The sequence below is a fragment of the Lynx canadensis genome, chromosome A1, assembly GCF_007474595.2.
Source record: "Lynx canadensis isolate LIC74 chromosome A1, mLynCan4.pri.v2, whole genome shotgun sequence".
In the NCBI taxonomy this organism is placed as follows: domain Eukaryota; kingdom Metazoa; phylum Chordata; class Mammalia; order Carnivora; family Felidae; genus Lynx; species Lynx canadensis.
The window spans coordinates 4,147,952-4,168,940 of NC_044303.2; the positions used below are offsets into that span (position 1 = coordinate 4,147,952).

The 20,989-nt window shown below is 44.6% G+C and overlaps 1 protein-coding gene across 5 annotated transcripts in view; it reads left to right on the forward strand.

Annotated features, from left to right (window-relative positions):
* TNFRSF19 (TNF receptor superfamily member 19) overlaps positions 1 to 20,989 on the forward strand; it is a 93,571-nt gene that overhangs the window by 41,887 nt on the left and 30,695 nt on the right. For all 5 annotated transcript variants that reach the window (XM_030307863.1, XM_030307853.1, XM_030307842.1 and 2 more), the window contains exon 5: positions 5,556 to 5,641. In XM_030307863.1, the coding sequence (XP_030163723.1) occupies positions 5,556 to 5,641 (86 nt within the window). The remainder of the gene's footprint in view (positions 1 to 5,555; positions 5,642 to 20,989) is intronic.

Here is a 20,989-nt window from a genome sequence, read left to right on the forward strand (position 1 = left end):
ATTTATTTTGAGAGAGAGAGAGAGAGAGAGAGAGAGAGAGAGAGGAAGAGAGAGAATCCCAAGCAGGCTTCACGCTGTCAGCACAGAACCCACGTCGGGGCTCAGACTTACAAACCATGAGATCATGACCTCAGCCGAAATCAAGAGTCGGACGCTCAACTGACTGAGCCACCCTGGTGCCCCTTCAGTTACATAGGAAAACTCTAATTTCTATACCTTCATCTTCAAATTGGAGGATAATTTTGAGGCAACTTTTCTAACAATTAAAAGCACAATGTCTGTGATGGCGAGTACATAACTGGTAGTTTAGTAACTACTCGTTTTTAGAATTCTGAATTAATCGCACTTTGTACTAAACAGAAAAAAAGGAGAGTCGGTGGATGGTTTTAAACATTTTGTTACATTTTTTTTAGTTGAAAAGCTAAATTAGAATTAAAAATTAAGTTTAAAAAACCTTAGATTCTGCCATTACGCCATTGGAATAAAGAAGCTGGCAGGGCAGATTCTGAATGCTTTGGTGTAATCTCCGTGCAGCTGCAGATAGGCGCTCTGGGTCACGTCCAAGCATCATCTGTCCGTGGGTGCAGCGGTTACATACGTGGGAGCCTCATGAATTGGTGTGTCCACTCAACCTCATTTCTAGTCAGCTTTTCAAGCTATTTCTGCTTAGTGTTTAATGGTCATTTAAACATGTTGTGATTGGGGCGCCTGGGTGGCTCAGTCTGTTGAGCGTCCAACTTTGGCTCAGGTCACGATCTCACAGCTCATGAGTTCGAGCCCCACGTCGGGCTCTGTGCCGACAGCTCGGAGCCTGGAGCCTGCTTCGGATTCTGTCTCCCTCTCTCTCTGCCCCTCCCCTGCTCACGGTCTGTCTCTCTCCCTCTCAAAAATAAATAAACATTAAAAAATTTAAAAAAATATATGGTGTGATTTGCTCACCTTCTAGTTTCATTTCCGTAATGGCCCTCAAACTCATAATATATTTTCATCAGTATACTTTTGGCAAATATATGTGATTCATTTGTTAGGGAAAGCTCAGACCTCAAAAGCGTTTTGTCACGAGGAGAGGTCCTTGTTTTAAAAACATTTAATGACATCTGCATTGGATTCTCCATGCTTTCCATTTCCTTAGTTTTTAAGAAGTTTTAAAATGTGTGTTTCAGTATCAAAATGCGATGTTGAAAATGTTGGGTGTAACATTTTTTTATTTCACTTTCTGTTCTGCTTATTTACAAAAATGAGTTTTCACATGTAAAACTATTTTAGACTGTGTCGATGTTTACTTGTAATTTGGCAGATTTTCTGGCCGAGAGGATAAATAATAGTAGTCTGCATATATTACGATATTTAGTAGGAAATACATCTGTAATAATGCTGTCTTACATTACGCTACGGTTTTTGCCTTACTTCAAAAATTTTTATGCATTTTTGGTTGTGAAAAATAACATAAGGTTTATCGTCTTAACCATTTTTAAGTGTATAGGTTACTAGTGTTAAGTACATTTACGTTGTTTGGAACAGATCTCTAGAACATTTTCATCTTCCCAAACTGAAACTCTATAGCCAGTAAACAACAACCTATCCCCCTTTCCTGCTCCCTTCGGCCCCTGGTAATCACTGTTTATATGAATTTGATTACATACCTAATCTGAGTGGAATCATGTAGTATTTCTCCTTTTGTGACTGGTTTGTTTCACTTAACATAACGTCCTTAAGATTCATCCGTGTTCTAGGATGGGACTGGGACAGGATTTCCTTCCTCCCATCCTTTTTTTTTTTTTTTTTTTTTTTTAAATTAGAGCAGGTCTGTTCTTTTTAAAAAAAATTTTTTTTAAGTTTATTCATTTGTTTTGAAAGAGATGGAGACAGCATGAGTGGGGGCAGGGCAGAGAGAGAGAGGGAGGGACAGAATCCCAAGCGTGCTGCCAGCACAGAGCCTGATGTGGGGCTCGAACTCACGAAACCGTGAGATCAGATCGTGACCTCAGCCGAAACCAAGAGCCAGAGGCTTAACTGACTGAGCCGCCCAGGCGCCCCCAGGATTTCCTTCCTTTTCAAGGCAGGATAATATTCCATTGTATGGCTACGCCTCATTTTGTTTACCCCTTCATTTGCCCCATGGATATTTGGACATGCACCTTTTGGCTGTTGTGAATAGTGATGCTAGGAATAAGGGTGCAAATATCTCGTCTACACCCTGCATTCCGTTCTCTTGGAATCAACCCAGTAGTGGAATTGCTGGATCATATGGCCGTTGTGTTTTTCGTGTTTTGAGGAACCTCCTTACTGATCTCGGTAGCACCGTCTCACTTTCCCACCAACAGTGCACAGCGCTTCCAATTCCCCTCCGAAGCCTCCCCGCACTTGATGGTTTCTGTGTTGCTTTGGTTTGCTTTTCAGTAGCCGTCCTGATGGGTGTGAAGTGATACTTCATTGTGGTTTTGAAGTGCATTTTCCTGATGAGGAGTGATGTTGGCTGTCGGCCGTCTTTTCATGTGCTTATTGGCCATTTGTATACCATCTTTGCAGAAATGTCTCTTCAAGTCCTTTGCCCATCTTTTAATCAGGTTATTTGATTTTTGTTGTTGAGTGAATATCCTAGACATCAACTCCTTACCAAATACAGGATTTGCAAAGATTTTCTCCCCTAGTGCAGGTTCATTTTTCACTCCGTTGATTGTCGATTGTATCCTTGTTTTTTTTTTAATCCTGGAAAAGAAGATTATTATTTTATTATCATTTAACACTTTTTTTTTGATGTGACCTACTTGGTTTTAACCAGTTTATTGAGGTATAATTGACAGTTAAAAAGCTGTACATATTTAATGTATAAACTTGATGAGTTTGGGGATAAGTATACATTGATTGTGTCCTTTGATGCAGAAAATTTCACGCAGCCCAGGGTATCAGTTTTTGCTTTTGTTGCCTATTTCACATATGCCTTTTGATTGCATTTTGATGTCACATCCAAGAAATCATTGCCAAATTCAAAGTCATGAAGTTTTTCTCCTGTTTTCTTTTAGGAGTTTTATAGTTTTGGGTCTTATGTTTAGGTTTTTAATTCATTTTGAATTAGTTTTTGTATAGGGTGTTAGATAAGGTTCCAACTTTTGCATGTGGATATCCAGTTTTCCCAGCACCATTTGTTGAAGACCTGTCTCCGTTTAGGTGGCCTTGGTACTCTTGTCGAAGATCATTTGACCCTATATGTGAGAGTTTATTTCTGGGCTGTCTTGTTCCATTGGTCTACGTGTCTGTCTTTGTACCAGTATTGATTATTGTAGCTGTAATTGGCTATTATACTGTATTGTATGTGGCACGCTGTGTTGTGTATTGCACTCTATTGATTATTATAGCTTTGTAATATGTTTCAATATCAGGAAGTGTTACTCCTCCACCTTTGTTCTTTGACTATTGCTTTGTGCATCACAAAATAGATTTTTTAATTAAAACCAGGTGGGAACTCACCATATTACAATATGGACATATTTTCATAGTCAAATAGAAATGGAAGGTTAGGCAAACACTGAATGTACCTTAGCATTTGAGGTAATTTACCTGCTTTTAAAGAAAAATTTTGCAGGGGCGCCTGGGTGGCTCAGTCGGTTGAGCGTCCGACTTCGGCTCAGGTCACGATCTCGCAGTTCGTGGGTTTGAGCCCCATGTCAGGCTCTGTGCTGACAGCTCGAAGCCTGGAGCCTGCTTCGGATTCTGTGTCTCCCTCTCTCTCTGACCCTCCCCTGTTCATGCTCTGTCTCTCTCTGTCTCAAAAATAAATAAACGTTAAAAAAAAATTTTTTTAAGAAAAATTTTGCTTCAACCATAAATCATACAGATTTGCTACTACAGTATCCAATTTCATAAAATAATTTCATCTGTCTTGCTCTTTATAAACTTGATCTGCAAGTTGATTCTCCAAATCACTATTTTGTCATAGAAGAAATATATTTTGAAATACATTCACAAGTAATCACTGTTTTCTTAAAATTTTCAAATGTTTATTTGTTTTTTGAGAGAAAGAGACAGAGTGTGAGTGAGGGAGGGGCAGAGAGAGAGGGACACAGAATCCGAAGCCGGCTCCAGGCTCCGGGCTGTTGGCACAGAGCTGGACGCAGGGCTCGAACTCACGGAGTGTGAGATCATGACCCGAGCCGAAGTTGGCTGCTTAACCGACTGAGCCACCTAGGCGCCCCTAAATAATCACTGTTACTATTTGGTATATAATATGCTTCCACATTTTTTCAGTGCAAATACATGTATGTAAATTATTTTAGCTGCTTTGGTAAAAAAAAAAAAAAAAAAATCTGAAAGGATCTATACCAGAGTGTGTGTTCGTACAAAATAGAATTATGTTATTCTCCTTTCTTTTTTTCACCTACTGATATTTCATGAGTTAAAAAAAAATACGTATACTAGATCTACGTTGTATTCCATTGCCTCGGGACTACCGTGGCTAGTCATATCTACTGTTATGTACTGAAAGCGTGCCTAATGGGTTTTTTTCTTTTATAAATAATAACACGATTGCATTGTTGTAAGTACCGCGTCACCCACTTGGTTGTTTCTTTAGGAAAAATTTCAAAAAAATGAACCTCCTGGTTAAAGGATATATAAACTATTTTATTGGGTTCTGATCGCGTATCCCTGAACTGCCCTTCTACAAGTGGCCTTTATGATGCCACTGGCATCCAGGCATGTGCTATTTTGTCTGTACTCACTAGTGTTCTGAGTAAAAATGGTACATTTTCACTGCAGTGTGCATTTACTTGATTAGTTTCACAGGGTCTAACATTTCAATGTTAAATTTTTTTAACATTTAATTGCATCATGCTTTTTAGTTTTCACTGAAAGTTTTAAATTATGAAATGTTCTTCTTTTTGGGAGTTAATGTTCTTTGCCTGTTTCTATTACAGACTGAAATTACAGACAATGCTATGATTAGGAATATTTTTCAGGGTTCTTTTGCCCGTTAACTATGTTGATGGTGCTTTATTTCTTTTTGCTCTTCAGCAGTATTTTGTGTGTGTGTGTGTGTGTGTGCGCGCGCGCGCGCGCGTTTGTGTATGTGTGTGTGGTAAAAGCTGTTATCTCTTCCATTCCAGCTCCTGGGTTTCTTGTCATGCCTACAAAAATAACCCTGTATGAAAGTTACATAAGTATCTCCCTACATTTTTCCATTGCATTTATGGTTTGCTTGGCTCTTTGGGGGCTCTGAATTTCGGGTGTTTAAAAACTAGCACTTGATTTACGAGGGGTTTTGTCATTTAAATTACAATAGAATTGCAAAAGACCACTGATTTCCTATTCCCTCACCAGCACGACCATCTCAATATAGAGGGGCTGAGTAGAATTTACAATGTCTAGTGGAATTGATATTTCTTAAATGTTCACCGCATCTAAGGATGTGTCTGTCTAAGATACTGCTATGTTTAAGCCTTTGAATTGCTTTTTTAAAAAAGTAGAACTGGTAATTTGTAAATTATCATGAATCTGTTAGCTGCAACTTGGAGCTTAGAAGGAAGAGCTAATGAGGATTATTTTTCTTTCTCTTCTAGATTTTATAGGAAGACAAAACTCGTCGGTTTTCAAGACATGGAGTGTGTACCTTGCGGGGACCCCCCACCCCCTTACGAGCCACACTGTGAGTGAACTCCAAAGACTTTTAGAAACGTTTCTACAGTTAGCAAATGGAGCACAGTCTCTCTCTACGGTGGGGCTTATAATGCGCATTCTTTTGTCAAGCCTCCAGCAAGATATAAAGTCCTTTTGTTGTGCGCCCCAGTCAGCCAGCTGTGTCCCTTGGTTTGCCTCTCAGAGGGAAATACAGACATTTTGCTGCCTCTTGTTTCATTCTAACTCTTATCTTCATTCTGGATATGGAACTTGGGCAACTCCAATTAACTAGGTGATCCAAATCCTAATGCGTAAGGTCTTTGCCTTGGCCCCACGAATTCCTGTGTTTTCCCTTCTTAGTCCCCAGGCACTGTTATGTGGCCACTTCCCTGCCTTCCCAGAGACATTCCTGTCCATGATTCACCACCCTCATTAATATATCATTAAGTTAAATACTGGCTCCTTTCATTCACTCCTTCATTTTTCTCATTTCACAGATAAATAGGAAGAGAAAACCCATTGCATGGCAGAAATACAACCATGAATGAAAAATTTTTGCCTTTTCTTCTCTGTATTAACATGGATCTTTTTCTATCATATTTTCCCCTTTGATATAAAAAATATTTGTCACCAGTTCTCAGTTCGCATTGATTTTGAATAGGAAGGAGAGTGGCTCCTGGCTTTTCTTAATCCCACATGCAGATCTGGCCAGTGGAAACTCACAGGTGATGGGCCAGGAAAGAAGTCAGCAGATGGGCTCCTCCCAGGGCGGGCGGGCTCAAGGCTTGTCTTTGCTGAGCAGGGCTCTAGTGAGTTGTGCTTCCGTGTCCAGGAGGGAGAGGGTGGGAGGTGTTGATCCTGTGTATAGGTCGCTCATGCCTTTCTGGGGAGCATTGGTAATAGACATGTATATATTTGGGGTCTCTTTGATGTGTTCTTGCTTCTTCTGTGACAAAAGCACCCTCTGAACTAACTGAAAGTGACTGTATTACTGATAAGGCCACATAGTGCTTGTGTTTTCAAGAATATCATGTAATTTGCAATCCATATTATTATGTCCTTTACCGAAATGCATTACTTTCTATTCTTTGTTTAATGTAGTAGAAAGGCAAAAAAAAGGCGGGGGGGATTCTGAGCTTTACAGAAATGCATATTGGCCCTGTTTTTATAATATGCAAACATTGGCCAAATAATTCATTGCATTTAACAAATGCAGTTTTGACTGTTATGTGTCAGCCATAACAGGGAAACAGTTGTTTTCCTTAACTTTCTCGCTGCCCTATCACCAGTCTAAATTTATCGATGAGGACACCAGGTCCAGAAAGAAGAATAATTTTCCATGGTTGGCTGGGAAACAGTGGAGACACAATTCAGACCCTAATCTGTCTGTCTAATGTCAAACGTTGCGTCCTTACCACCACACTCTACTGTCTCCCTAAGAAAAACAAACATGTAATCTACGACATGTTGACTTTTTGTTTGCTTTAATATTCATCATTTAAACCAAAACTCTAAAAACCTAATGTAGAGGAGATGCTTTATGCTACACAGCCCGTGAAAGGACATGTCCTCTTGCCAATTAAAACAGGGCGGCGACCTGGTCATGCCTGTGGGTCAGCTCAGCCATCATTTTGCCCAGAAGGCAAATTAAGATCATGTATTTCATCCCAAAGAACCATTAAAAGATTTAGTAAAGTAACTGCTATTGCCCAGTTTAGAGTTGGAAAGTACTTGGGTTATTTTTTCTCTTTAATTTACTCGGTTTGAATTTAATATGATCTGGTCATAAGTCTGAGGCATTGGAATTTTTTGCCTTTGGGGAACTGGCTAAGCTCGGACATCATAAATTAGACTTGCAACGTAGTTTTCACATTTAACTTCTAATGTGTTGTAAAGTCCTGAGTAAGTTACAATTTGAAGAGAAAGTTAACTGGTTTAATGTATGTGTACAGATCTATTCCTCCATAAATGCCACTTTTTAGAAAGCAAGGAAAAACAAGTTATTTTTCTAAGTGGGAAATGCCGTGTGCAAGGTAATAGCCTTCCAAATCATGAAACAATGGTCTGGTGGTCTTGAGTGAGTGTTAATCCTTATCTCTGTAAAGGAAGGTTTGCTGCCTTTGGCACAGTTCTTGGGAATAATTCCAGGGCGCACACAACTAATCTCCTCAGAAGAGATCTTGAAGTCTTTTGGGGGGTTTCTGTAAGGTACCTTATGTTTTCGTTTCTTCTACTTTGGGTGTTTCAACTCATCCACAAAGAACTACTTCTCTGGTGATTTTTTTTTCCTGCTGAAGAGTTCCTGTTTTATTTAGAGTCAGCTGTAAGAAAGTGGCACCACTCAAGCCGCCTCAAATAATGGGGTTTGTTTTGAGGCTCTACATGGTAGTGAGAGGCTGGAACTTCCCTGAACTTGGGGCCTGGGGCAGCGCTGGAGTGTGGGAGCTGTCGCCCCCCTGTGGCAGGAGGCTGTGAGTTCTGCCCTGGGTTCTGGTCAGCACCACCATGGTTTCTCAGCCAGTGGGGGCTCTGTTTATGTCTCCTCATTTCCCCCCATGCTTCCAAGGGGCCGCTTCGGTCTGTACTTTCGGGTCATGCCTCTGAAGGAGAGACTCTGATTGGCCAAGTGAAATACCATCGTCCTGTGAGACAGAGCCTTGTTCATTTAGCTGTTGAACAAATATCTGAGTGCCCAATGGGAGCCAGGCCCACGATGATGGACCAGTAGGCCCCGATTCTTATTGGAGCTTATGGTATAGCGGGGGGAGTTGTCAACTGACTACCCCACATGCAACAGTATTCACATCCTACCCACATGGCTGCAAAAGTGTGACGGGCCGGTCCTGTGCCTAGAGGGATCCGTGGTGCTCTAAGAATGTATAGCGGATAGTGATGCAGGAACATTAGGGACGACTTTGCAGAGCTATGACTTTCAAGCTGTGATCTAAAGGGTCGGTTAGAGGAGGATGAGCCAGGGAGGTCAGAAGAAGCCAGGAGAGTATGTAGAGTCCCGCAGCCATTGAATGCTGCGTGCAAGTCGAGTCGGTTGACACTGGAAATGTCCTTTGCACTTAGGACCCTGCAGATCTGTGGTGACATCGACATCACCGTCTTAGTGAGTAATGGAGATGCAACCAGGTGATAATGAAACGAGGGGAGGAGTCGAGACAGTTCTGGACAACTGTCCAGAGGTTTGCCTGCGAAGGTGACACGGGAGTGTGCAGCCAGCGAAGGGTTTTGTTTAATTTCGTTCCTTAGGTGAGCAACACATTTGCTTGTTTGCAGGTTGAAGGGAAAGGTTGAGAGAGGTTGACTGTTTTATATGAGAAAAGACTGGAATGAGCAGTCGCGTAAGGGCTGCTGGAAGAGGACCCTGAAGCATAATTGTTGGGTTGGTCCTCTCTGGAAGGAGGGAGTGCTCCCTGCTCTAATGAGAGAAGAGGGGAGCGGGGGCAGTGACCATGGACTTCTGCCTTCGGTGGCAGGAGGTGGGGGGCGGGGGCTCATAGACTTGGCTTCTGTGTGTGTGAAGTAGGAGGCACCGTTTTCTGCCAAGTCAGGCGGGAGCCAGGGAACTCAGAGGCTGGAAAAGCACAGGTCTTTGAAGTTCTCATTACGGAGTGTGGGAGGGAAGTCGATCGGAGAAAACAGTGGCTTTCCCGGTGGCACCAAGAGTCCAGATGAAGTTCGCGGTCATAGCAGGGCATTGTTTGCTTCTCCCGTGACGTCTGTAGATGCTTCTGCTACAGGGGTGACTCAGGCCACCTCTGAAGGTGCCCCAGAACGTACGTAAGTGGTGCCCTAAATGTGCAGCTTATAGCAAGCTACAAATAAGTCTTGAAAATACAGTCCATATTAGTAACACAAGAGTACTTTGAAATAAATGTTAAGTACATTTTCTTATATTGATGTAATACCTGAAGCATACCAAAGTAACGACTTAACAGAAACGCAAGACTGAAAACTTCCCACATTTCTGTCAACCACGTTTTCTTTATTCATCCATCAGTGGACACTTAAGTTGTTTCCTGTCTTGGTTATCATAAATAATGCTGCAGCGAACATGGGGTGCAGATATCTTTTTGACTTAGTGTTTTCATTTCTTCAGATAAATACCCAGAAGTGGAATTGCTGAGTCGTATGGTAGTCCTATTTTTAATTTTTTTTTTTTCAGAACCTCCATACTGTTTTCTACAAACTGGCTGCACCAGTTTGCATTCCCACCAACAGTGCCGAGGGTTCCCCTTTCTCCACATCCTTGCCAACATTTGTTATTTTTTGTCTGATAGTAGCCATTCTAACAAGTGTGAGGTGATACTGTGATTTTGATGATGAGTGATGTTGAGTTCGTGTACCTGTTCATGAGTGATGATGAGTTCGTGTACCTGTTGGCCATCTGTACGTCTTCTTTGGAAAAGGTCTATTTAGACCCCTTGCCCATCTTTTAATCAGATTTCCTTTTGCTATTGAGTTCTGTGAGTTCTTTATATATGTTGGATATTAACCCCTTGGGATATATGATGTTTCTATCTTCTCCCATTCAGTAGGTTGCTTTTTTACTTTGTCGATGGTTTCCTTTGGTGTGCAGAAGTTTTTTAGTTTGAGGTAGACCCACTCGTTTATTTCTGCTTTTGTTGCCGTTGCTTTCGGTGTCAGATCCCAAAAATCATCACCAAGAACTGATGTCAAGGAGTTTACTGCCTCTTTTCTAGGAATTTTATGGATTCAGGTCTTACATTTAAGTTTTTCATCCGTTTTGAGTTAATTTTTGTATATGGTGTTAGAAAGTGGTTCAGTTTCACTCTTCTGCATGTGGCTGTCCACTTTTCCCCAACACCATTTATTGAAGAGATTGTCCTTTCCTCATTGTATATTTATTGTATACAATTGTATACAATACATTGTATATTTCCTCTGTCGTAAATTAATTGACCCCCTATCTGTGGATTTATTTCTGCGTTCTCTATTCTGTCCCATTGATCTGTTTTTATGCCAATACCATACTGTTTTGATTACCATAGCTTTGTAATATAGTTTGAAATTAGGAAGCATGTTACCTCCAGCTTTGTTCTTTTTTTCTCAAGATTGCTTTGGCCGTTCAGGTCTTTATGGTTCCATACACATTTTAGGAAGGTTTGTTCTATTTCTGTGAAAAATGCCATTCAAATGTTGATAGGAGCTGCATTGAATCTGTGCATTGCTTTGAGTACTATGGGCATTTTAACATTAATTCTTCCAGTATGTGAGCACGGAATACCTCATGCAGGTTTTCGATAGAACTAAATGAAGTCAGATCCAGAAACATACCTGCCACAGAGTTAGCTCAGTAATGACCGTTTACCTGCCGGCCTGCTCTAAGTGATGACCGCACCTGCCTTACATCTCCCGCCGTCCCACCCCGAGCCACGTGTGCTCCTTGGAGCATGTGGAGGTTGGGAGTTGTCCCACATGGGGAGGATCTCAGGGTGCAGCTGGCTTTGATTGTCGTCTTGCTGTCTTCCACCCCCACTGACAGGGGAGCAACAAAGGATACCCAGAAAGGGGCTGCGGTGGATTTTGTGTTTGATGACTGGAATGGCTAGAATACCAGGCTGCAGCAACCCTACATCGGCTGGTCTCCTTCCTCTCTGTCCCCGCTGCCCAAGGCCCCGAGCCACCTGCCTGACCAGCGTGGGCTAATTTCAGCTTCCCTCCCCTCAAGCTAATACTGATGGATGTGTGAAGGCAATTGATTAGTCCACTGGTCACCTCTTTGTCAGCTCACCAATACCATTGATTTGTGACAAAGAGCACAGGGTTGATTGGTGACATCAATGTAAATTGCAGATCAATAAAAGGCACCATTTACATAAAAGTCCCTGCTTGGGGCTTTGTTCCTCATTGCTTTTATCTTCACTCCCTAAAAATATGCACCCATTTAGGGCATTAAGGAGAAATGGCAGGGGGGGGAACACACAAGAAATTTTAGAAGAACTACATCCTGCCCTGGGTCTGATAAGAAATGCAGATTTTGTATGATTTCTTTGAGCAATGTTTACTTAATTTGGAACAAATACTGTGGTTGGAACAAATGGTTTTGAAAAAACTCAAAGCGGTTTTTCATCCAGCGCAGCTTTATTTAAGTGTGTTTAACCTAGATGTTTGCTTTGTTCTTGGGGGCTTTGTAAAACAAGCACGTGATTCCAAAGAGATAAGTGACCAGATAAGTCTCTGTGTGGGGGAAAGAGAAAAGCGGGAGCTATGCTGGCCTGCAACTATTTAGGAGTTTTACATGGCTTACCCGTCTCTAAACACAGCAGGTCTCTGTACCAATACGTAATAAATGACAGCCTTAAAAAATGATTATTTTTCAAAAGAAACTTAAGATACCTTCCAAATTAACAGAGAAAGGTAACATCGAAATAACCTTTTAAAAGAAATGCTTGCTCCTTAAAGATAACTTTTAACGATTAGTAGAAAACAAGAAGGGAGAATACCATAAGCAAAGCATTTCCCGCATTAGCGCGTACAAAACAAAAGCCAGCATCTGGGTGGTTTTCTCTCATCCTTTTTTGATATTTACCACTGATGTTTGAAAATTCGATGTAATTATGGTGTTCATACTGCTTTGCCTTTTTCTACTTACGCTATAATTTTTTTCATATACTATCTAAGCATTATTTTAATGACATTACTTTTTTAAACGTTTATTTATTATTAAGAGACAGAGAGAGACAGAGCGTGAGCAGGGGAGGGGCAGAGAGAGAGGGAGACACAGAATCCGAAGCAGGTTCCAGGCTCCGGGCTGTCGGCACAGAGCCCGGCGTGGGGCTCGAACCCACGAACCGTGAGATCACGACCCGAGCCGACGTCGGACGCTTAACCGACTGAGCCACCCAGGCGCCCCAGTTTTAGTGGCATTATTGATTAAAGTACCATTTAGGTATTTGGGCTACAGTTGGATTGTAAGGCTGCTGTGTTACACGCATCGTTGCCGTTCACATCGCTGTGCAGGAAGCAGCCTTTCCCCACGATCGCACTGCGGATGGGTGCCCACAGCTTCTGGGTCCAAAGGTATTCATGTGCAACTATCGTGAGGTTCTTGTAAAGGTAGGGTGCCTGGGAAAAGCGTCTTTGAAAGAAACCAGAAACAAGTTTAAAAGGAAGGAAGTTGCAAGTGTTTTGGAATCGGTGCCAATACGATGCGTCTTCAGGTTTTCTCTGAAAGGGGAGGGCGCAGAGGAAGAGACCTTGGCGTTCGGTGAATCGCAAGCAGACTTCAGCTTTTTTTCTGGACGTTTTTGGCACATAAACTGCTGAGGTTAAAAGCCCAGTTCCTGGCATGTACGGTCTAAAATAGTAGCGGCTGAAGGTTGCTTATGTGGAGACCCAAGAAACAGAAATCAGCCAGCGTCCCTGCAGAATCCCCGCACAGCAGAGCACCTTTCCAGCCCTTCCGTGGAATCCACCCATTGTTTTTTTTTTTTGTCCCAAGCATTGCTGTGCCAAGTGAAGCAGCCCCGGGGCAGGGAGGAGGGGCGGGAAGGATCTAGCAGGGCAGAGACGGAGACGGAGAAGGCGAGGAGCAGAAGGGCAGCCTGCGGTCCGGCGGGGAGGAGTCCCAAACATGCACAAAGCAGCCACAGGAGCTCCGAACCAGCTGAGATGTTGTGCCACTTAGCGCAGCGCAAACAGACCGACGCGTCCCAGTGCCGGACCCCGAGGGTCCTGGTAATACCACTCCTGCTAGCCGTAGCTCTCCCTCTTCTTCCTGGGCCCCGAAAAAGAGGTGGGGAGATGATCCACTTGTATTTGTTGAAATCTTTTTAAGAAAGCAGAAACCCACTGTAATGGTTTTAGACGGATTTCCTTAGAAAATGATGAATCCTCTGTGAAGCTCATTTGCTTACGGGGCGAACAACGGGCGTCTGCAGATAGGTTGAAAATGGGCTAGAGCAAACTCCTCCTTTTCCAGGGACGTTGGCAAAATAGCTGGAGAGTCTAAATGGGTTGGCCTCGTTAGAGGAAAAGTGTGCTATAAAATGCTACCGCTTTGTATGATCAGGTAGCTATTTCAAATATTTGTCTTAGCCCTAGCCTCATGCAAGTTATAGAAATCAAGACTTCTTCAGGGGCGCCTGGGTGGCTCCGTCAGTTAAGCATCTGACTTTGGACTGCAGCTCAGGTCACGATCTCCTGGTTCATGAGATAGAGCCCCACGGTGCTGGGCTCTGAGCTGACAGCACGGAGCCTGCTTGGGACTTTCTCTCTCTCTCTGTCTCTCCCTCTCTGTCTCTCCCCCGCTCGCGGTCTCTCTGGGGAAGTGCCTGTTTGCCTGTGACATCTGGGAGGCAGGGTGTCCTGAGCTGGAGATACAAAAGGAACCCACAGGCTTTGATCCCGGTGGCTGTTGATTATTACCCAGTCAGCTATAAGTCGGACTTCTCTGCCCTTTATCTGCAGTCTCTTTGAAACATTTGAAGTCAGTGAGCCGGTTTAAATATTTACTCATGAGGAAACAGGTTGTGGTTTGTTAAAGGCCATCACTGAATTAAATGAATGTTAGATTAAGTACAGTTTATTTAAAAAAATGTAAAATCCAACAGGCCTGTTTCATGAAGTTGTGGACTTTTGTAAATGGAACAGCGATTTGTGTGTGTGCCCATTGAATGCTTAGCATCTAAATAAACGTGGAGAAAGCGTTCTAGCAGTTCGTGCCGCACCTGCAGTGGAAATCCTCAGCGTTTAAACGTAGAAAAGCTTCCCCTTCCTACAGGGGGACATTTATTTTCAGGACGTAGTATGGAAGGGCTCACCTTGTGCCAGGAGACCAGGGTTTGGTCCCCTGTGGGCTCACATTCCAGAAGGCACTGGAATATGTCCCCTTCACCCACGGATGGAGATCTTTTTTCTCTCTAAACAAGGGTGAATGCCTCTGGCCGCTTCCTCCATCAGCTGGAAGGGGATTTAATTTGAGGCACATCATTTCGAGGAGGGAAAAGAGAATCAGCAGGAGGGCTGAAAATAGCAAAGCTTGAGTTCTGAAGGGGACCAGACGTTTCACCTGCCTTTCCCAGCCTGAGCTTGCACTGTTTCTCTGTGCTTCTCCTGCGCCTTCCCTTCACAGCCAGCGTCAGGCACAGAGAGAAGGAGCCAGGATCCGATCCCAGGTCGGCCCGACGGCATAGACCTGCAAGCTGTGTGTTCGCCTCTCCAAGCGAACTCGGAAGGACCTCTCTTGAGCCTGTAAGAGAGTTTAAAGATAATCGTTACATTAGGACAAAATTGTGAAACCACAAATGAAATGCGACTGAGCCGCTCTACTGGAAGACAAAGCGTAAAATAACTCCAATTTGGAAAAGGTGGTCGAAAGTAAAAATTGCAAGGCTGAAGCCCTGTATCAAATAGGAATTAGGGTTTTTCAAGATGATATCCCACTTTGGGGGCTTAAAACATTACTTTGACTGCTTTTTAAAATTATCTTGACGATCTCAGAGGAATTGTTTTAAGTTTTCATGGTAGTCTTATCTATGTTATTAATCATGTAGCCATTTTCTTAAATATTCAAGAAATATCTTTCCTTGATACTTACACAGTTATAATTAAAGGGAGGACAGTGCCTCTTCTTTTTAACTGCTACAAAATAATTTTTTTTTTTTCCAACGTTTATTTATTTTTGGGACAGAGAGAGACAGAGCATGAACGGGGGAGGGGCAGAGAGAGAGGGAGACACAGAATCGGAAACAGGCTCCGGGCTCTGAGCCATCAGCCCAGAGCCTGACGCGGGGCTCGAACCCACGGACCGCGAGATCGTGACCTGGCTGAAGTCGGACGCTTAACCGACTGCGCCACCCAGGCGCCCCTACAAAATAATTTTTTAACTTAATTGAAATGTAATTGGCATGCAAGCAAATGCACATAATTCGGTGAGTTTTGACAGATGTATATGCCCGTGTAATCATCTCCCTAATAAAGATGTAAAACGTTGCATCCTTCCTCTCAGAAGGGAAGTGCTGTTAACTGACAACTTTGGAGTAGCCTCAGAAGGGTTCTTTTTATCCTGTTTACCAGCTGCCTTGAAGATATGGCTTGGGCATCTTTTCTCTTGCATTTTCAAAAATTTATGCACGTATATATTAGTGTTTTCTGACCATGTTTAACGTTTCTACCATGAGACCCAAGCGTTATGGCATGAAATGTTGCATTTTGTCTTTAAATGAGCAAAATCTATCAGACTTGAAAATGTCATTGAAAATTAATCGTTTTTGGAAAGCTTTCCAGTGGTCACAGGAGGCATGCTTTTCTTTAAAATGAAAAAAAAAATAAATACTTTTTGGTGTTGGGCTCTTGAACTCAGGAAGCGTGTCGGGGAAGACTTTTTGAGTGCCTGATGTAGTATGGATACAGCGGAATCATCCTCAGGGCATCTCTGTGATGTCGCGAATGACCTGTAGATCAGTCTGCCCTCTTGTTCGTTGGCAAATATGTTGAATGCCTTCCCTGAGCACTGACGTGGGTACTGGGGACCCCACAGTGAAAAACAGATGACGTTCTCAGTCCCCAGGCAGTTGGCATTCTAACGCTCCACAGAAGGGGTATCATTTAAAATAAGGTGGCCAGGGAGAGGCCTGTGTAGACTGATCCTAGGACAGAACCCTGAAGGAGAGGAGAGGAGAGTGAGCTGGGGGCTGCGATTTGGGGCAAAGCCAGCAACACACTTAGCAGAGGCTGGAGCCCAGTGAGTGGGATGGATGGGCCTGGGGAGAGGGCGTGGGCCAAGTAGAGCTGGTAGGCCATTGTAGAGACCCCAGTGTCCCCACAGGAATGACACGACCTGACTTAACTTAAAAAGCCCTTCTGGTTGCGGTTCAGACTAGACTTCAGGGGGGCAAGGGAAGAGAGGAGACTAGTGGCACACGGTATTTTCAGCCGATACAGCAAATAAACAGGCCTTCGCCCTTTTCTCAAGATTTAATTACTACTTTATTTAATTTAAGAAATTTAATTTCAACGCGTTTCATTAATTTAATTATTAGTTGTATTCATACTATAATACTCGTTACATTTTGCCGGCTCCCTGGGATGCCACAGCATTTGATTTCTTCCCGAAAGTCGGGGAGGTCACAAATTGGGAAGAGGTTCACTTCAGATGTCACATCAGTATCATTAGATTTTAGTTCATCATAACTGTCGTCTGTTGTTTTAGGGCCTCGGCAAAGATCTGAACCGTAAAGTCGGGGGGGTTTCTCTCTGGCGTCTAGAACTAATTAGGACCGAAAGGACACTCACGTAACCACCCGCTTTGATCATCCCAGGACCAGTACGGACCGGTATCCGCTTGATGCGTCTTCCACGTTAGCTCACGTAACCTTCCCTGGGAGTCCTGGTCCTTGTACTGACTTTCGGACCAGACATTTAGATTTTCTGTGGCCCAGGTTTCTTCGTGTACCAAACGAAGATGCTAATAATGTGAAGAGAGGAAATAAAGCATTGGTCGAATTCCTGAGTCTGCTCCATGTTCCAAGTCCGCGGAAGAGCGGGCTCTTTCCAACTTCACCCAGGGTTTTGTTCGTTACCACAAGTTCTGTCGACTCTAAAATTACATATAAATTCGTAAGTAGCAGAAGCAATTCTGCTGGACTAGGCGACACCAAGGAGCACAGCCTAAATCCCGATTTCCTTTTCAGTGTAGACCCAGCCGTATTAAGCTGTGCATAAGTGTACATGCCTTACTTTTCCGTAGTTGGAAGCGAACGGGCAGAAATCATTTTGAGTTTCACCATCTCAGGGTAATTCCACAGGAGATTACTTCTGTAAATGCCGCAGCGAGGTAAATAAAAATTATCCACTTTGCTAATAACAGAGACGCTCACAGTTACAGGAGGCAGCGTCCTTAGGTAAAAGCTTGCCCCTTTGACCCCGCCTTCTCCACTCTGAGGCAAAATGAACAAGGTCATGCTTTTACAAGGATATGGAGTCCAGGCGCCGAGATGGATTCTGGCACCCAAAGGGTTAAGCGCGCTGTTTCGTAAGGCCCAGTTTCGGATCTTTGTTCCACTTCCCAGATGGCAACCCCGTCTGTTGGTCCCAGTTGAGGCAAAACGATCTTTGAGCCTGTGTATCCTTCGGCACAGATGTTTAAGGCCGTAATGATGTGTTTCTTCTACGGTGTCCTCTTTGTGTCCCGGTGTGGGAGTTTAAGCGCTCCATCGTTTCATCGGTCCGATAAACACAGCAAGACCTTACAGGACTGGGGGATAAGAAGAAGAAGAAAAACATCCTCGGAGGCGGGAAAAGTCGCTTCGCTTTACTGTGGGCGCGGAGAACTGCCATAGACAATCCGCTGCCATTCTGTGGCTTATAATGTTTCCGGCGTTAATTACGGTGTTTATCACGATGGAAGCACCAAAGAGTTACGCTTGTTGTCCACCGAGTGCCCAAGAGAAGGAGCGGCGAGCTCGCCGTGGGCGTGACAGGCTTTCCCGGAACGGCACGTGGCGGCGACGGTCTTTAGTTGACCCGGCGGTCTCCACTGCGGGCGGCCAGCGGCTGTCGGTCACCTCCCTGCCCGGCCAGCCACTCTCCTGTGAGAGCTGCCTTCTCCGCCTCTCTTCCTTCTCTGTTTCTTTTCCCTCAGAGACACGCGTGATCGTTTCCGTCCTGTTTCCCCTGGCGGGACACAGACCTCTAGGCCCCGGGGATCCGAAGCCGGATGACGAACGGCAGAAACCAAGCCTAGTGAAGTGATTCGCCGAGTCTCCGCCCCTGTGACATCAGCCTCCAGCGACAGGGCCGCTGCCTGGGATTTTCTCCCTTCCCGAACGCTTCTTCACGTGCTGGGTGAACTTTGCCGTGCTCTCTGACCTCCAGCCCCGCAGGTCGCAGGTCACGCTCTTCCGGCCTCCCTGGCCTTCACAGCTGCCTTTCTGTCTGTCGCCAGACTGAATCCCTCAGCCAGCAGCCCAGCCCCTCTCTCAGCAATGCCCCTGACCCCTTGGTCTGCTCGGCCCTGCGTCGCACCTGCTCTAGTCCTGTCACCGGGCTGCCGAGCGCCCTTAGGTCCCAGGTCCCTTTACTTTCATTGCTGCATTTCTGATAGCGCGTTCCATGATGTGTGCGTCTTAAAGAGCAAAAACTCTTTATCTTGTGCATCTGTGATTCTCTTTTGTCCTGTTGGAAAGAAATACAGCTGTTTGGTTAAAACGTCTTATAGATACAGTTAATTTTCCTTTTCTGGGTAGAAACATTCACATATTGGACTAATAAGTAAAATCCAAAGCCGCATGTATTTCTGTACCGTACTTTTTTCATGTTTATTTATTTCCGAGACGGAGCGTGAGCGGGGGAGGGGCAGAGAGAGAGGGAGACACGGACTCCGAAGCGGGCTCCAGGCTCCGAGCCGTCGGCACAGAGCCGGACGCGGGGCTCGAACTCACAGGCCGCGAGATCGTGGCCCGAGCCGAAGTCGGACGCTCAACCGACTGAGCCCCCAGGCGCCCCTAAAGCTACATTTAAAGAAATTTTTAAAAATCTTTGCCACTCACTGTCGGCAGCAGAGTGAGCGCGCTCAGCCACACCCACATGCTGGGTTGATTTGTCCCCCTTCTTCCCCTGGTGTCTCCCTCCCCCCACACCCAGTGCCGGGGAGCAAACCATGAAGGGTCGTGGGTCTGAGTCCACACTTCTGTCTTCACGGCTCAGGCAACTCCCCAGCCAATGCCGTGTGGTCCAAACAAAACAGGCTCCTGCGTCCAGCCCGTGGTCCACACGCCTGGCAGGACGCGAACCGCTTCGGAGGCCGTGGTGTGCAGTTGAGGAAGGGGTGACAAGCGAGAACCAAGGTGGTGGCTGTAGGGGGGACGAGGAGAAAGACCCAAGTATTCGGAGAGTCGATCTTTGAAAGCAGCATCGGTGCTGGATGTGAAAGAGTATTCTAAAATCAACGTTTCCAGAAGTTTAAATATAAAGCACTTACCAGAGCGGTCAGCATGAACGATGGGACTGTGTGTTTCCGGCTTAGGAGCAAAACTAAACTACATTGGCACGATAACAACCCTTTGCACTTACGAAGTACCATCACCTCCCTTTGCGGCGTGAGTCGGCGTCTACACCATCCCATGCGTCGGCAGGGCGATGTCTGGAGCAGTGGAGAGGGTTCTGGGTGGTGCAGCCTGAGAGGAGAGAGGAGCTCAGCTGCCCCAAAGACTCTTAAAACGTGCTGTCAGAGGCCGTGTATTTAGTCGGAGGAGGTTTGCATGGAAAATAATGGTCTGCGTTGATAGGGAACCAAGCCCGTGTCTATACGCACCAACCACAGACTTGGTGGCTTCTGCCTTGGTTTTTTAAATCAGGTTTTGTAAACTCACAGGTTAGCAAATGCACTGAGCCGTGTTGATGAGAGTTCGAAACGACCAAATAAATCCCTGCTTTGTTTCATACCGTCAGCTTATTGCCGAACAAATGCTGTTGCAGACTTCCTTGACTACTGCAATGCGGCCAACTTTGAGGGAGAGTTTGACCCTCCCGGTAAAAATAAAGAGGTAAATCAAGGAGAGCAAAGAGGCATAGGATACATAGGATACAGTTTTCCATTGGTCTCTGTATCTTTCTGCTTACGGCTGCTCTGCTGGGCCAGCAGCCTTCCGTTCGTCTTTGTCCTTCTTTCTCTTCCTTCTCTTTACTCCTCCCAAGAGTGAGTCCTTCTCTTCCCGTGCCGGCAGTCCTCCACGTCGAAGATGTTCACCTGAGTGTCACCAACCCACCCTCATGAATGAACAGAGTCAAACTACCCTGCCCACGTAACTGGTCTTTTTTTCTGCCGTAATCTTGCCAATTAAATATTGGCAGTAGAACCAGACAAATGAGGTGTCCATGAATAGACATAGACTTCCTCTCTGCGTCTTCCTTTCAGACATCATTTCTGTACCTCTCTCCTCCTTCCCCTACCCCTTTTCTGCATGTGATTTAAATGTGTACCCTTGTTTCTCCTTAGCGCTTCTTCTGGTTCTGTGTGTCTGTCACTAGGTAGGTAATCAGTCCTGCTCAAGGAGCGAGGGAAGAAAGAGGAATCGTTATTTTAGTTCATTCTCTCCAAATACCTATGCCAATAATAACTTACTATAAGCCTTTGGAAGAATTTGGACACCTTGTACCAAGATTGCCCTCACTCGTGGTAAGGTCAGCCTGCCCCTCACCCCTGCAGAATTCTCAACAAGGTGTGTTTGAGGAAAAGTAAGTACAGGTCCTGGCCCTCGTCTTCTGTATCCCTCGAGTGAGAACATGAACCGTAGGGGTTGCCTTCAACTCTTGGCGGTTATGCCCGAGTTCTGGATCGTCAGAGGTATCACTGTAACTAGTAGGTAATTAAACTTTCTTATTTGCTTATCGGAGTTTTTTT